This window comes from Haliaeetus albicilla, chromosome 1, assembly GCF_947461875.1.
Source record: "Haliaeetus albicilla chromosome 1, bHalAlb1.1, whole genome shotgun sequence".
In the NCBI taxonomy this organism is placed as follows: Eukaryota; Metazoa; Chordata; class Aves; order Accipitriformes; family Accipitridae; genus Haliaeetus; species Haliaeetus albicilla.
Window position 1 is genome coordinate 43918015 of NC_091483.1, and position 17044 is coordinate 43935058.

A 17044-nucleotide genomic window follows, 5' to 3' on the forward strand; every position below is an offset into this window, starting at 1 on the left:
GCTTATCACTTAAAGTTAACGTTCAGGATCCTTGGGTCTGATATCCTCCCAGTGCCCACAAGAAAGAGAACTGAAAAGCATCAAGGCAAGCGGGTAGTACTGAATACACAGAAGAGGCAAAAGTACTACATTGGAAGTATTGCTCTTGCATCACTCCGCTTTGTGGAGAGCTCGTAGTATCAGGTTTGTGTGTGTGTGTGCGTGCACGTGTGAGACTCCTTCAGAGGAGGAAACAGGATCCCTAACACTTAGGGCAGAAAATTAGTAACAAAACGCACGCAAGGTAAGGGCTGATAACATCTCTCTAATCTCGTACTCCATCTCCTTATCCTCAAGAAAAATCTGTTGACTTTTCAGCGTTCCTCTGCCCAGGCTGCACGCTGCAATTAATGGGCCTGCGTTACCCTACTCCTACGACAACCGCTGAAGTTTGCACCTTAATTCTCACGAGTCGCTGCCCCGAGCGGACTTGCCCACCCAGCCGAGAAAAGCCAGCCCCCCGCCCCGAGCTCCTCGTCCCTTCCTTCCCCTTCCCCAGGTGGGGTGCGGGCGCGGTTAACCCCGGCGGCAGCCCGGGCTGGAGCAGGTGCAGCGGCAGCCGCCCGCCCACGCCCGCCCGCCGGGGGCCGGAGGGGCCGGCGCAGCGGCCCGGTGCGAGGCGCCCCCGCCCCGGTGCGGGGCGGCCACGTGGAACCGCGGCTCCCGCGGCGGCTACTTCCTGCTCCGCATCACCCCGGCCGCCGCCGCTGCTGCGCCCAGCGGGGAGGCAGGCGCGGCAGCCCGCAGCGGGGGGGACTACCGGGGAGGAGGGGAAGGAAAAAGGAAGGGGGGGGGGAAGAAAGTTTGTACGTGCGGCGGCGGCGGCGGCGGGAGGAAAGCCTCCGCAGGCGGGCGGCTGCCGGAGAGCAGCGGCGGCCGGGGGAGGAGGGGGAGAGGAGGAGGAGGAGGAGGCGGCGGCGGGGCCGTGCCGTGCCGCGCCGTGCCGGGCGGGGGGCGGAAGCCCGCCGGTGCGCGGGGCCGGGCGCTGCGTGCGCGGCGGCGGGAGGGAGAGGGCGGGCGGGCGGGAGGATGCGGCTGAAGCTGGGCTTCCTGCTGCGCGCCGTGCTGCTGGCCGGCAGCTTCTTGGGGCTGCTGCTGCTCTGGTCCTCGCTGTCGCCCCGCACCGAGGAGCCGGCTCCCCCGGGACGGACGCGGGTGAGTGTGCGGCCGCGCTGGGCGGGGGGACGGGGCCGGGGGACGGGGCCGCCGCCCGCGGGGTGACCGGCGGCGGCGGCTGCGGGCGGGTAGGGGGCGGCTGCCCGGGCTGCGGCCTGCGGCGCCTGCAGGCCCGAGAGGGGAGCGCGGAGCGGCGGGGCCGGCCCCGGCCGGCCCCCGGATCCGGCTGCGCGGCCGGCCGCCGCCGCGGGGGCCGGCCGCGGCGGGGCCCGGGGCCGTCGCGCCGCGATGGGCCCCGTCAGCCGGTCCGGGCGGGTGTCCGCGCCGCGCCGCCCCGCCTGGTGCGGGGCCGCCGCAGCTCCCCCGCCCGCCGGCGGCCGGGCCGGGAGCGGTCCGCCGCCGGCGCGGTGGTGCGGGCGGGCAGCGCTCCGACGGGGCCCTTCCCCGGGACCTCCCCGCCGGCGACGCCCCGGGCGCCCAAACCGCGTGGGTCCGTGTCCCCTCTGGGGGCTTTCCCGTCCCTGAAATCGGCGTGCTGGTGTAGGCGGCGTAAGTACCCTGCAGAGGTCTTCCCCCCGAGCTTCGGCAAGGGGTGCAGGTGTTCCCCGCTCCCGCTCGCCCCGCCGCCACGGATCTGCCTCCTGGCGTTTTACTGACCGAGCGGCAGGTTTCGCCAAGGAGAAGCAGCGGATCCGGTAATCTAAGAGCAGCGCACGGAAAGCCCAACGGCGTGGGACTGATCGTGCGGGCGGTGCAGGTCTCCCACCCCGAAACGGTGGGGCGACCGACCCGCGAGGCGCCGGCTGGGCAGCCCTTCGGCCGAAAGGGACTGGCAAGCTCTAGAAATGCTCCGGGCCAGGCAGGCAGCTCTGCAGAGCAAGCCTTGCCGTGGCCTTGTACCCGTCCATCAGGCGAGAATAATCTGACCCTTCGACACCCGGGTCTTGGAGTCAAAGGGCTTTTTCCGCTTTCGCCAGGTGTTTTAGAGCTGTCGAAAGTAACTGGACTTAAGGAGATCTGCTTGAAGTAAGATTAGTCAAGATTTATTATAATCTTCGTAAAGTCATAAACTTTTACGGTGATTGTCTTAAAAAGTGATCTTTTATGATGCGTTCACTAATGATCTTGGTCCTCTCCAGTGGGCTGCTTTGAATAATTGTGAAAGGCAAGCGAGCTGACAGAATTCTTGCTTTTGAAAACTGGAAATGACTTTGGACTCCTTCAGCAGATGCTCTGTCTTCTGAAGCTGTTACAGTTTGCTGTGCCTTGGCAGTTACTGCTGAGATAATAGGCCGTAGTGGTTCTTTTGGAGATACACAGCTTATTAAGTGGTGAAGTTTCTGTAATCTGTTCTTCTAGATACAACGTGGGCTTGTCTGTGTACAGAAAAATCTTCAGGAATTCTACTAGCATACCTCCCAAGAAAATGTCGGGCGGTAAACATTTTGCGTCAAAACCAGTTGAATTACGTTTCCTGCTTAGGAACGGGTAACAGACCTGTAAAGTGACATCCTCTGGGAGGAAAAAAAAAAAAGTTGTGGTTGCATTGCTGTGTAGGGCAGTGACCATCTTCAGATGATTATTCTGGGATGACAGATGAAATATTGCAGTCCTACAGCATGCGTGCTCTATCAGTTTATTCAGGTGCTGTAATGAGTCATGCTGTCCTTTCTCATGAGTCTGAAGGCTTTCGCTCGGAGACTTTTGAGCTGAACCCTTGTATCCACCTCCATTCGTGTGTGAGGTCTAATTCAGAAATCTTTTCTAGCTGGTGCACGTGGCAATAAAGGAGTTGGAAGAATTTTTACAGTCCAGCCCCTGATAAAGCAGCACTCTGTCTTGATTACCCATGCCTTAACTGGAGGAGGAAATACCCGTCTATGACAGCCACCTCAGGAAATAATAATTCAGTCTTTGCTGTGAACAAATACAATTATATTAAGCAAACACTGTCAAAGATGAAATCTAAACAGAATATCTGGTTCGTTAGCTAGATCAGCTGTTTACTTGTTGTGATATATATGAGTGGGTAATACGTGCTTCTTCACTGTTTCTGGGAAGCAGTATTGTTATTACTAAATTTGTGTTTTGGTTTGGACTGCTTTCTTCCTCAAGCTGCTCAGGTGAGGACTAGTTAAACAGTAGCGAGCGGGCACGCTACTAGCAGTGCTCCAGCATATTCCTGGGGAGCTGGCAGAGCCCGGGAGTGTGTCCCGAGACAAGGGCCTTCGGATCCTGCATCCTGCTAGGTGAGGCAGCGCTGACCCCCTGAGGTGGGCTTGTCTCTGGGGGTATGCTCCCTGCAACACCTGGAAAAAAGACTGTGCGTCGGTGCAGTTCCTGCACATTGGAACTAGGAGTTTAATCATAACTGCTTCTCTGAAATGCACCGGTGGCGTGCACTTTGTTAAGTCATACAAATATGTTTGGTGTTGTTAGTTGCCAGAAAGTTTGTTAAGCTAAAGATAACAGAATAATTCTTCTTCTTCCCGTACAACACCCTCCTCCTCCCTTTGCTTGTGCTGAACGCTCTAGCCAACAAATGTAGAATTCCCCCTCAGACAGTACCAGCTTAAAATAGAATTTAACTTTTTATAGCTAACCTCAGGCAGTACCCTTTCCCTCTCTGCCCTGTAACCCTGGGCACTTTCTAATAACACCAAGGCATTAAAGAAGCAAAGATGAAAAGTTCTGCTGTGTTGTTCTTTTTATGTTTATAACCTTGAATCTTTTCCTGCTTACAGTAGCAGACAAGAATGGGTAATACTGAAGATCTTGTAGAAGTGTTATAACTTTAAAAAGTTGGGTTTTTTGTGGTTTTTTTTAAAGTATATTCTCCCTTCAAACATTGTGTTAATGTGGTTTGTACTGATTGTAAAAGATTTCAGGGATCTTTTGGAGAGGCAAGATGATTAATGTACAGAGAGTTTTCAATGAAAAAGTGAAAGTGGAGAAGTGGCTGTTCAGGAAGGAAATGAGAGAACACAGAGGTAATAACAGTAATATAGACAGTTGGAGGTAAGACCTTTCTTTCTGATAGAAGACTGCCACAGATGTATATGTTCTGTGAAAGCATGTTCGGAAGTTGGGGGGACAAAGCTCTTCTCCAGGTAACCCCACTGTGGAACTTTGTTTCTGCAAGACACCGTTTGAGGAAAAAGTGCTTGCAGGATTCAGAGGGAGAAGTTAAGTATTTATTTATCTGCATTATCAGAAGTATCCAAACAGAATAAAATAATTCTTATCCTGGAGAGCTTTTAGTTTCCAATCTAAACAAAACAGAAACAATGAAAACATATTAAGGTCTATCCTCAGAGTCTTTAAAAGCATATCTGCTTTTATGTAAGTAAGGACACCTGCTATCTGATAGTAAGGATTACAAGGGTACTGAAGATTTAGGCAGGGACACTCTTGTTCATGGCTGTGAGAAAAGATTAGGTAGAATCATTGATTTGACTATTATGTGCGTGTTGTGGGGTCGTTTGGATGTTTTCTGATACCTTCTGCTCTTCTGGATCGAGGGATCACGGTTTTCGAGCTAGCAGGAAATGATTGAGGCTATTCATCGTAAGAAGATTGCTGTAGGGATCCCAGCTATAGTACTTGTTGGTCTCCAGCGAGATGTGTCGCTAATGATCAGCCTCAGAGGTACAGCCTTAAAAGCTGGTGTCATCAAGGAGTGGGTAGAACAGCAGGCAGAACCAATGGACTGAAACGGTAAAGAAAGATTCATGACTGAAACGGTAAAGAAAGATTCATTACTGAAACAGCTTATTTGGAGGAATACATGTAGTATATACTACATATATATGTACGTATAAATGTAGTATATAAAGTCAACTTTAACTCTCCAAATCTGACCAATTACAAAGCGTTAAAGTGACCAGATTAGTATTCAGAAGCTTTAAAAGTTATGTATAATTGAGGTTGGTGGTTTGGGGGTTTGGTTTGTTTGTTTGTCGGGGTTTGGGGTTTTTTGGGGTGGTTTTTTTTGAAAGCTCTTTTTAGCTTACCTGAGGCAAAACTTGAAGTACAACTCTGCATGCTCATAGCCTATGTGGTAGTAGTAGTATGATCAGTGGTGTCATACTTATTCTAATCTTCACTGGAGCACTCCAAGAAGCTGATAGAAATGACCCTAGTCATTTGTCTCTGTGAAGGACAGTAAGTAAGAAAGACTGTCCAGCGTGTTACTAATCCCCTTCCAGAGCCTAGGAAGGTAGTAAAAGATTTGCTGGAAGTGTGTGGCTGACCTTGTACAGGTCAGAAATGTGGTGGCAAGATGGGAAAACCCACAAAATAAATTCCCTGTTCTGCCCTCCTCTCGTGTGCAGCAAGGAGAACTTCCTGAAATCTCGGCATGGGCTGCCTGGCCTTGTGTCTGGGAACCTGGTGCTTCAGATTCAAAGCATTACAGTATTTGCGGTATTTCCTGACTTCAGTTAGCCTGTAGCTCACTGCACCTGAGCCGCTGATGGGCTGCCATTAACTTTCCTTGCCATGTATTGAAGGCATTTAATTTTCTGTGTCTGCAAGTGACATGTTCTCAATGCGTTCTCCTTTAGGGAGTATTTGTTTATCAACAGTTCTCAGACTTTCTGGATTGGGTTCCCAGGGCTTTTTTTGTGTGTACAAGTAATTAGAAAACTGTCACCTTCGTCCTACCACCCCTGAAAGCGTGCCCATCTCCTACACCAGCTGTGCTCTCAGTGCTCTGTAACTAAATGGGAGCTTTTGAGGGCACAGTCTCCCACCCCTAGACTTTTATACCCTCGTCTCTCCTCCAGGACGGTTAGCTGTCCTTGCTGCCATAGATCACGGCAGCTGTGTCGTAGCGAGGGAGGAGTGGTTGCCCTCGGATCGGGAAGGGAGGCTCTGCCGAGGGCCCTTCCACAGGTGGCGATTCTGGCATGTCCCCCCGGTTCAGGAAGCCAGATGGTGGGCTTGCAGCTGGGGCTGTGGGACCTCACCGACCGCCAAGTTTAAACATTACAATTCCCACGCGGCCACTAGAAGGTGGAGAATTTATGATGTGGAGGTGGAGGAGTTAGAAAAAAAGAAGCAAAAGCTGAATGGACGTTTTCTGAGCTTTCTGGTGACACCCCTTCTCCCCCACTTTAAGGACCACTAATATCCTGTATGCCTTGGCTGGATTGTCACTGAGAACTTAATGACAAGTTGCAGACTGAACTTGAGGTGTTATTGTGGTTTAAATTAGATTCTTTGCAGTGGAAGTCCCAGCGGAAATTCTCCACTTCCCCTTAAGGAGTAACGGCAAATGTGCTTAGGAGAGAAACCGAGATGCAGGAATCTGAAGTTGATATCATTACTGGAGGAAAGGGAATAAGGTGATAAATCTGATGTAACAGGGAGAGTGGTGTTCAGTAGTGAAGGGATTCAAGTTGTCTGAGTTTGGTAAAGACGTGATACATTGCGGTACACAGGTGATCAAATAACAGAATAATCTCTCTCTCTCTCCAGTTGCTTTGTATAGTTATCTAGACGTCGGTCACTTTTTTTTTTGCTGGTTTGCCTTTCTGTAATGGGGTGAGACCTAACACTAGGAGCGCCACATCAGTTCTGCCGCTCCGTCATTACCTGAAAGCTCAATGCAATCATTCATCATCTGGGTGTGAAAAGCTCCCTACAGGTGCAGGGCTAGACATAGGCACGCCGCCTTCTACAGTCAAAGCCGTAATAAGTCACTACTGCTTGTGTGACAGCAGAAATGAACACCTTGGCAAATTTTTCATGTTCAACAAGTTTGGTTTGAAATCTGTGCGCGGGGAGGCAGTGAGCTTGCTATAGCCAAAGTATTGCTGTTGTAGGAAGTAAGCATCACTTTTTTTTTCCCCTCTGTTTATTACAGTAATCTTTAGTGTTGCTAGCGACAGTAATAGGCAAAATGTTTTGAGATATTAAATGCTAATTTTTTTTTTAATGTGTGCTTTCATCTAAATTGGCTTTGAAAAAGCTTGTCACCCTTGGGAGAGTGTAAAAACCCCAATCCCTACCATATTAAAAGTGAAATCTTTTGACAAATGCTTCCAGTTATGTTGCAGAATAAATGACCACAAAGCAAATTAATGTGAAGAAATGAGGGAAGAAAAAAAAAGCCTACATAATTCCTACAATTTATGTATACATACATAGATTGTATTAAAAGTTTCTTGAACTCTTTTGTCATTAAGATCCCTTGTAATAAGTTAGGTAAATAATTCATTATTATCTCAATACTATAATTATGTATATGTCTACTCCTCCAGAGACAGTAGTGTCGCACCATTTTATGCGTATGTGACAAGATTCCTTTTGTTCTATTCTAGCCCCAAGTGTTACCATTCATGAGTAATGTAAAAGAACTGAACAGCTGAAAAATCAAGGATCTTAACTTAAGTCTGCCGTTTGCTTTTCAAGAATCCCATTGCAGGAGAAGGGAATCTAGAGCATCCAGGGAGCCTTTGGCAGGATCCTCAGCATAGGACGAAAGGTGGCTCTGCGCTCTTAGGTAAGATTATGCAACAAAAAACTTAGTGATTGTGTCTGTTTTGGGGATCACACAGGTAAAACTATTCCACTGTTGCAGCACCTAATGGAGAAACTGTGAGTAAGACCACCAAAATAAAGAAGGATCGACACAATGGGTTGGGTAGGTTATCATTTGTTCTTTAAGAAAAAATAAGATAACGGAAGTGATAATTCATGCTGCTTAGTGGCCAAGCAATGGGGCATTAAAAATAGCATGTTATAAAGTCCTTTTTTAAATAAAAATCTAGGTAATAGTTAACTCTCTATTTTAAAGGTGGTGAGTTAAGATACGATGGCTAAACTGAAGTAGCAGAAGTTCCGGTGCTAGTAAATTTAGTTATTGGAAAAGGCTCAGTGGGTCATCAGGATGCCAGCCTTGAGAGAAGGCATGTCATATCCAGAAGTAGATATGTGGGTTTTTCGCCACATGGCCAAGCAGCATGCACCTTCCCTAATCCAAGCTCAGCAGAGTTAAAATTGCTTGTATTGAGCTGATGTTCCCTAATGAAAAATGACAGTATCTTTGTCCTATTTTTGTCAGATATTAAATCAGCATTACGGGAGACTGCCAAGTGGAAATAGGGCAGGATAAGCTGTTACATTAATAGGTTTGACTTATACCTTGGGGGGGCGGGTGGGATGCTTTTTACAGAAACTAGGCCATATAATCTGAGAGAAGGATTCCAAGTCTGGTAACAGTTACGTTTAATTACTAGATTTCCTCCGTAAGTATGGAAAACAAACGTCTACTGTGAACGATTAGTTTAAAAATAGCAACATGCTGTTTAAAAGGCTGCCTCCTCCATCAGTTTTCTTTAATCTTTTTGTGAATTAAAGGGAATTTATCTTGCTGAATCTGCCCTTAGCAGTCCACCTCTGCCCCACAGTGCTCTAGGTTAAGACACTGTTCTGGTGAGTGAGGTCCCACCCCCCCACGGCAAAGAGCAATGCCAAGGTAACGTGTTCAGTGAGGAAAATGTTGGCAGAATGGCCTAACAAAGGGGAGCAATAAGCAGCCAGCAGCATGCATATCTTTGCAACCTGTGATCCTGTTCAGGCTTGGATTTGGGGGTATTCTGGCCTTTCATCTAATATAGGTCTTAGGGAGAAAAAAAATTAAACTCAGTAGATTTCTGTAAACTTAAACCAAGGGTTAAGGTTGTACTTTATAGCAGATCTCTGGATGGGGATTTATCAGTTTAATTATAGCCTCCTCCTCGCAGGAGCTTGCTGGGAAAGTATGTGTGTTTGTGGAAAGGGGGTGTTTTGTTGTTAATAATTGCAAAAAGGTACAGAGGAGAAGGCTAATACTTGTATTCTACCTTTGATTTTCAAATAAACATCCTTATTGTGTTCCCCCTGCTTGGGACCAAACAGGTTTAAAATACTTGCTTACTCACTGGAATATCATTTGAATTGGTAGGTCTGAAATTTGAAAAAATCTATAAGAATTCTTTGCTTAGTGCGAGCTGTTTTTGAAATGGGTTGGTGCTTTCTTAGGGATGCGTTTTATAGCACAGAATTCCTATTCTCTGAAAACCCATTGACTTCCCATGTGGGAATAAAAATGTTATTCTTACCAGGCTACATACATACAATACATTATTAGTAAAACAAAAATGGCTACTTTTTGTAATGAAGATATGATGTTTAAAAAAGGATTGTATCAAGCAGGAATTAAACATGGTTCTCCATGCGTAAGCATGCTTTCTTGCAACTTGCAAAACAAATTGCTTTCCCCTCCCCCCTGCTCTGTTATAATAAACTGTTTGCTGCTCTGTGGTGGTCTGTATTTCTTTTAAGTTTCTCTCCTACCACATCTTCTTGAATCCTTCATTCTAATCGCTGACTCCAGTAATGTTTTTTAGTATTGCTCTGGCTTTCCTAAGCTACAACTTATTTTCCTTTGATTTCCTTGTGGAACGTTCAGTTGCAAATAGCAGCAGTCAGCACTGATGTGCAGTAAACCCCTGAGCAGCAGGAGAGAATTGTAGGAAAGTACAAGGTAAAAACAATATACTGGTTTACATGCTGTTTACATTTGGAAAACTTTCTTTACAGTTGAAAGTCTCAAAATACAACTGTTAATGAAATTAAAGCATAAGCAGATGGTGCTCAGCCCACAAAGTTTCTTACTTATTTTGTTGTCTTTTAAAAAATTGGCAATGAAAATGGCTCAGCAAGAACTGTTCTGACTTGAGTGAATACAGTTGATTTTTTTTAATAAGGCAGAGTGTGTTATGTTAAATAGTGTGTTTTAGAAAAAATAGAAGATTTTTAATGAAATTTAATAAATTTTTTTCATATTTGAACATTTTTGTCTCAATTTGGGGATTAAAATTTGCTTTGGTTTTAACCTGTAGTAAAAGACTTCCTTTTTAAGGATGACTAAATAAAACAAGGAGTAGCATTTCAACGGGGCTGAAGCATAGCAGCACCCCATTTTATTTCTCAGTTCCTGCCTTTATGGATTTGAGATATTTAAGAAATCTCTTTGTTTTGAGCTAGTTAGTAAGAATTCTAGATATGTCAAAGAAAGAGATATTTATAATTTTAAGTTGGCTGTAGAAAGTGCTTCGTCTGTAATAACATTTTGAAGCAAAGCCAAAAAAAGTAACCAGGCTGCCTGTTAAAAGCATCTGGGATGCTAATGTCATGAGTTTTCTGTTCTTCCTATTGAGGAAGGAAGACCAAGAAAGACAATATTGAGGTACCGTGTTCTTCAGAGAAAATAAGTTGTTCTCTGCATGCTTTAGTCTTGAAACAAGATTTGCTACACTCTCACGTAAATGAGGCCTTGGAGTCAGCTCTTCAAGGCTTGTAATATATGTCTGTTATAAGCCATGCATGTGTCAATGGTGCATTTATCATGCACCTTCGACTGCTTCACCTGCTCTGTCTCTGCTAATCCATCTCCCACAGTGTTATTCTAACATGCCAAAGCCCTTGAGAAGCTTTAAACAGCAGCTATGAAATATGTTGGTTTTTTCTCACCTCTTCCACATTTTCCACCCTTACTTCCCTCCCCTCTATGAAATATGTTCCTTCTGCACAGGACCAAGACCTTCACTAGTGATTAGCTTAAAAACAGTATCTCGGTAATCTGCAGAGGTGAAAAAGGGTGGGAGGTGGGGGTTTTTTGTTGTTTGCTTCTTTTGATGGAATATGAGCTTTTAGTGATTGCCTGTAAGCGTACCACTTGCCTCTGATCGGAGAGCTCTTAGCCAGAAGCTGCCAAGTCCAGAAGGATGGTGCATGCGTCTCCTGTGCCTCAGCTCCTGCGGGTGTGGGAGAAGAATCGCCTGCTGCTTCTTGTATCACTTTTTGGAGATCCTCAGCTCCAAATGCTGCTATTTCATGCAATGTAAGGTACTCCTACAGCATGAGATTTACTGAGTGTGTAAAGTGGTCTCAAGTACTCTCTGTGGAGGTATTCCAGCCCTGGGTGTCTGAAGCAAGACTGCAGGTTAGTTTCTGGGATGCATTTGTGTGATCTCGGTGTCTAAGAGTTGAAGACTTCTTCTGTCTTCTGTCCCTCTCTGTGTTTTGCAATACCAATCCAAAATACTTGTCTTGAACACTTGCTTATTTTTTAGTTATGTAAACAGTACAAGAAAGGTTGGGCTAAGGAAAGCCAAGAAGCATTGACTCAACAGTGAGGCCGTGAAGCTCTTTGAGCAGGTCCAGGCATGAGCTCCTCCTTCAGGGTCACCAGCAGAAAAAACATCCTCAAGGAAAGCAGCTGTCCATGGCGCTGGAATCAAGACTGGGAGAAGACTTTGATGTCAAACCTCGGCCAAACGGTTACTCTGGCCCAGCTTTGGCAACGTATGATGAGACCCTTGAGCGCTCATATACGGAGCAGTGGGCAGGCGTCCAAAGTGTCAATGCCATCGCCATTATTTCATGTAGAGAAATGGGGCTTCGGGGGGCGAATCTCTGTAAGATACAGAGTCGCCGTATTAGAGAGCAGACTTACCTTTTCCACAAATAGTCACGTCAATCACCTCTTGGGGAGTTAACAAGTTTTGCTCCTGTTATTATCTTCTACCAAGGCTGGTGATGACAGGGGAGTTGTCAAGCTCGTGTGATAAAAGGGAGCAGACTGCCAGGATAGTTCATGTAGCCTTTAATCTTTGTGTATGCCTGAGGGGCCTTGGGAAAAGAGGATGGCAGGGAGCAGGCTGGATTAATTTTTCTGGATGAAATGGATATGTCCTGGGGGTTGGCCTACTTTAAAAATAATTAGAATTCTTTGAAATCTGCTGTCCTTGAGCACAATTCATCTGTCCTACATCCCCTTTCTCTGATTCCCATATGCCTAGATCTTGTGGTTGAGAGATGCCTTGTGCCTCTTTGGGAGGTGTTTGTTTTGGCGATATTTCCTAGGGGTGCATAATTTCTAAACCCAAGCTGACTTGCACGTATGTGCGTGGTGAAATGTGCACAGGGACTGCAGGTAATCAGAGGTAGCTAGTTAGGTTTTTGCTGTTAAGCTGAGGACAGAGAGGCTGCTGGGCTTAAAATAAGGCATGCGAGACACTGATTTTCAGATCTTAACATAATTTTTATATCTCCTGGAAGCAATATGGTATCTTTTTTAAAAAAAAAAAGAACAAAAAAAAAAAACCAAAAAACAAACATAAAACTTTTTTAAACAGTCCTGTATGTTTGCATCAGGTGATGAAGGTATGATTGGATCCTTACAAGGAGGCTTGATGGTGATCATTGATTGACTGCAGCCAGCACAAGTCCATGTTAGTGTAATGAGGTGCATTGATCTCTTGTTATTCCGGGTTCTTATTCCAATCTCATTCTCAGCTGAAGGATGAATACTTCACTTTATTTCTTTTTTTCCTGGTCAGGTTGGTTTTTTTTTTCCTCATTCATTCTTTGTGGGAATTTGGGGAGTTAATTAGGCTTATTCTCAAGACCCACTGTTTAACAGCTTAAGAGTTTTCGTGCGTTGCAGTAAGATATTAAATGATATGGATATCTGGAAATAAGGGAGAAAGATAAATGATCAGACTACTTCTCTTGACTTTATCCCCTGTAATAGCTTGGGCAGTATGACTTCTAACAGGTTTGTCACAGGATATAAAATGCTAAGGTTTTTATGGGGGAAAAAACGGTTTCATTTTAAACTCTACAGTTCATGTCTGTGATTAAAGAAGTCTTCACAGCCTTAAACGCTAAGCACCAAAGTTTTCACTGATAGAACTTGGCCAGTTATTGTTGCTGCAAAGGAGAGGCAGCTTGAACAGGTTTTTGAACAGGTTTTATCTTGCATGATATTTCCAAGAATTTAGTCTGTACTGATAACTTGTCAAAATACAGTTTGCAGCCTAATCCCAGCAATCCTAATTTTCAGGAATGGTTCACGGCTGTTAATTTCTAAGAAACAGGCAGAACTTTTATCTGTTCATTTGGTTTATGTAACAACCATAATCTACGGCTTAACATTATCAAAGGCATAATGTTGCAGGCAGAATTCATTACACTTTTTAGGTCAGTGCTTCAAAAATATATTTTAATAACTGAATAATCTTGACTCTGATGCCTTAAAATGTTCATCGGTGAGAATGCTTTCACGTATCAGAAATAATTGTATTTTATTGTCTTCCTTTTTACATTCTCAAACCTGAGATTTCCTAAGTCCAGAGCAATATACTTTTTACATATTTACTAAAATGCATGGGCATTTTTAAGCCCGGTTTTACTGATGAGGAGGTTAAGTTTTCAGATACAGAATCAGTGTCTTGCAGCTGAACCCATTAAATATTGCTGTATGTAGTTGTATGTAGCTGAATTTCTGTAAGTCACTTTGGCTTTACGAATGGAAGCCTTCCAGCAGTGTATATTTAGGAGATCTATTCATAGTCTAACACCAAACCCCAACAACTTCCCTGTAGGAAGTCCATTTTCTCCCCCGCATGCATGTGTTAATTTTGTCAGACCTTAATGTTGCTTAACTGTTTTTATACTGTATCAGCTACAGGACTCAAAGAAACTTTAAACCATATAAGAGACTAGTTATGGCAACTCTAATGTTTTATAACCGGTGCTGGTTTTATCCCAATGCATGTTAACCTCTGTGATGTTCCTTTGCCTTCATACATTTTTGCTTTTAAAGTTTTGGTTTCTTTACTTAGTTTGATTTCTTTTGTCTGTAGACTGAAGAAACGTGGCCAGCACTAGACTGGCATATTCCCTAATACCCTTTCTTATCTAGCTGCAGTGGCATAGAAGAATGGATACGAGAGTGAGAAAATACTTATGTGGAAGGCAGTTCTGCCTGACATTTGGGTGCATTTTCTAAGGAAAGGGTAGTCCTGGAGATCTAGAAATATGTGTTCAAATCATCATGCTGAGAAATTTTTATATATTTTTAATGAGAACTCTATGGAGGCTTGGATCTTTCCTGAAAAGGGAGAAGTGCCCTTACCTAATGCAGGGCAACCACTGGTTATGCACACTTTCCCTCCCCTCCCAGAATTTAAGAACATGCAGCTGTCCCCTTAATTCTGTAGTAAGAGGGAAAATAATCTTCTTTTTGTAGGTTTGGTTTAGAAGCGGAAAGGGAGATTCATACTGCTAAGAATACGTAACAGAAACGTCCTTTTGTTTAGGGCGCAACGGTGTTCCTGCGTTGCCATTAGCACTTACCACAGGCAGTGCTGGAAGAAGAGTCCTGGGTGCCTTGGGAAGGGGAACAGCCGCCATTACGCGGGCCACCCGACGCAGTCTGGTTTACTGTTAGAGGCTTTCCCTGCCTAGGAGCAGTTGGAACACCCAGGCTGAGATGGGGTCTGGGTGCAGTGACTCGGAAAACCACAGCGCTGGGCAGGCCTGCCTGTTTTTTTCTGATGCTCTTAGCGCACTGTGAGCGCCTGGCCCTAAATTCCGTAGGGACACAAGTGTGCTGCTTTCACACCTGCCCGTCCTCAGCACAGCGAGCGGGTCTCCTCCTCCAAGGGGGAAGAAAGGTTTAGAGAGAGGCACTCTGGGGTTTTGTGGTGTTCTGGGCGAGGGGGGTTTGTTGTGTTGTGTTGTTTCGTTTCAAAGGTATAAAAGAAGCAAACCCTCCCTGGAGCCAGGCAGCCTGCAGGTGCTGGTTCTCCCCGGTGCCCCGCAGAGGTCCCGAGGAGGGCCCCGAGGACGGAGCAGGGCCGCGCGGCCCTCACCTCTCGGCTGTATGCCTACGCGCAAGTCGTGGTTTTAAGCAGCCTGGGGAGGCAGCTGTGTTCTGCGTGTCTTGCTACTAAGGCACTCTCCTCTGTGTTTTTCAGCTTCCAGCAGCTTTTGGTATTGGTGGTGTGTTTTGGTTTGGGTTTTTTTATTATTTTCTCCCTCACACTCCTGTTTGGAACTAGCTCGGTGCTGGTGTTCTCCCTTGCTTATGGATGCCAGCTTCATTTGTCTTGCCCACTCAGCTGGCCGCGGGCAGTCCTTGACCCGGCTCAGCGCGCGGGTGTAAGCCTCTGCTTGTGCTGGCGCACAGGCAGGACAAAAATGTGTAGCGGAGAGGTAACCTGCTTGTAGAAATGGATCCATCCTACTCTAGAACGTCAGCTTGAAAAATCCAGCACCGATCAGACAGAGGTTTAAAGCCACAACAAATTAGCGAAAGCAAAAATGTAAAGGCAGCTCGTCTGCAGCAGATAAAAATACAGTTTTCATTAACTTTCTGCAAGAGCTAGGTGCATCTTGTAATTCATATTCCTGTTATTCCACAGTTCACCTTGCAGCAGAGATGAAAAATATCACCTTCAGGTTCTACTGTATATCTGCAATCTTGAGAAGATAAACGTCAATGTAATGCATCATAGTATTGACGCTCAGAAGTCTTCCAAACTTTGCTTTTTAAATAAAACAGGGAAGTCAGCCTTGAATCCCTTTTACACAGGAGGAAGAGTAGGCAAGTGATTTTTTTTTTCTTTTTTTTGCGCCACATCTTACATAAATCTGACTTCCTTTACAAATCTACAGTTGTCATATTGTCAAGAATTATAGAGCAGGAAATGCTATACTAAACACAAGGAAAATACACTGTTTCCAGGTAAAATATTATGTCTGAAATGACTTTTACTGCTTGTGGCTTTCAGTTGCTCTCTGCTAAAGAGATGCACAGAGTTTCTGTTGTTCATGTTTCTGTTGAAATTATTAAAATGGAAAGCTGAATAGTAGCTTACTTTTAAGCATTTATATTTTTTAATTGAAGTGGGTTAAAAAGTCAAAAATTCCAGCTTTAATGATGTTAGAAAGGCTGTTCAAATTTCTTACGTAAGATCATAGGATTATTCAAGCTGGAAGGAACCTGAGGAGGTCCCCAGTCCAACGTCCTGCTCAAAGCAGGGTCAGCTGTGCAGTCAGACGGGGTGCTTGGGGCTTTGTCCAGTTGGGCCTTGAAAACCTCCAAGGAGGGAGACAGCACAACCGCTCTGCGTAACTTGTCCCACTGTTTGGCCATTCTCATGGTGCCGGTTTTTTTTATATCCAGTTGGATATTTCCATCAATTTCACCAAAGAACACACTGACACCTCTTCATTGCTGTCCCTGATATTTTTAGTCTGCCATGAGACTTAAAACTATAGAACTGTTTAATTGTAATTTAAGAAAAAAAATTAGTGGGTTTTCTCATTGGTTTTTGCATTGGGTTTTTTTTGTTTTGTTTTGCTTTTTTGTTTATTTTAGTTTACTGGAGCTGTTTAGTGGGATAGTGACTCAATCTGGTTTTCTCTATCTTACCTTAGAAGATTTGTCCAAGTCTACGTTATATGATAGAGTAATATATTGAGAAAATGTTGATTTGGGTAACTCGCATGTGACAGTTTTAAACAGAGCATATACCTTTTATGTTGTGCTTGTGTGCAAGAACTTTTAAAAAGAAAGCACCTCATCCTGAAAGGTGACTGATTAATGACTGCAGTAATATTGGCTTGGTTGACAACCATGTGAATGTATTGTCTCTTATTAGAAGAGGCTCTTCTATATAGCTTTTCCTTAGTATTTTCAATATAACAGTTTTGCAGGTTATTGAAAGGTAGCAAAACACAGTGGATTTTAATTCTTTTGTAGTTTGATGAGAGTATCATCCTTGCGGATTGTGATGGTTTAACCCCAGCCAGCAACTAAGCACCATGCAACTGCTCACTCACCTTCCCCCCCCGCCCCCCCCAGTGGGATGGGGAGAGAATCAGGAAAAAAGTAAAACACATAGGTTGAGATAAAGACAGTTTAATAGGACATAAAGGAAGATAATAATAATTGTTGTTGTTGTTATTAATTATAAAATTACAATAATAATAATAAAAGAGTTGGAATATACAAAACAAATGATGCACAATGCAATTGCTCACC

General features: G+C 44.9%; 1 protein-coding gene across 3 annotated transcripts in view; it reads left to right on the forward strand.

Annotated features, from left to right (window-relative positions):
• Positions 1 to 856: 856 nt before the first annotated feature.
• Positions 857 to 17044, forward strand: part of GALNT7 (polypeptide N-acetylgalactosaminyltransferase 7) — a 76833-nt gene continuing 60645 nt past the window's right edge. The window contains exon 1 of one of the 3 annotated variants that reach the window (XM_069787041.1): positions 857 to 1194. In XM_069787041.1, coding sequence (XP_069643142.1) covers positions 1069 to 1194 — 126 coding nt within the window. In that variant the 5' untranslated portion in view covers positions 857 to 1068. Of the gene's footprint in view, positions 1195 to 7645; positions 7664 to 17044 lie in introns of those variants that run through there. The other 2 variants (XM_069787035.1, XM_069787050.1) reach the window with 2 other exon arrangements.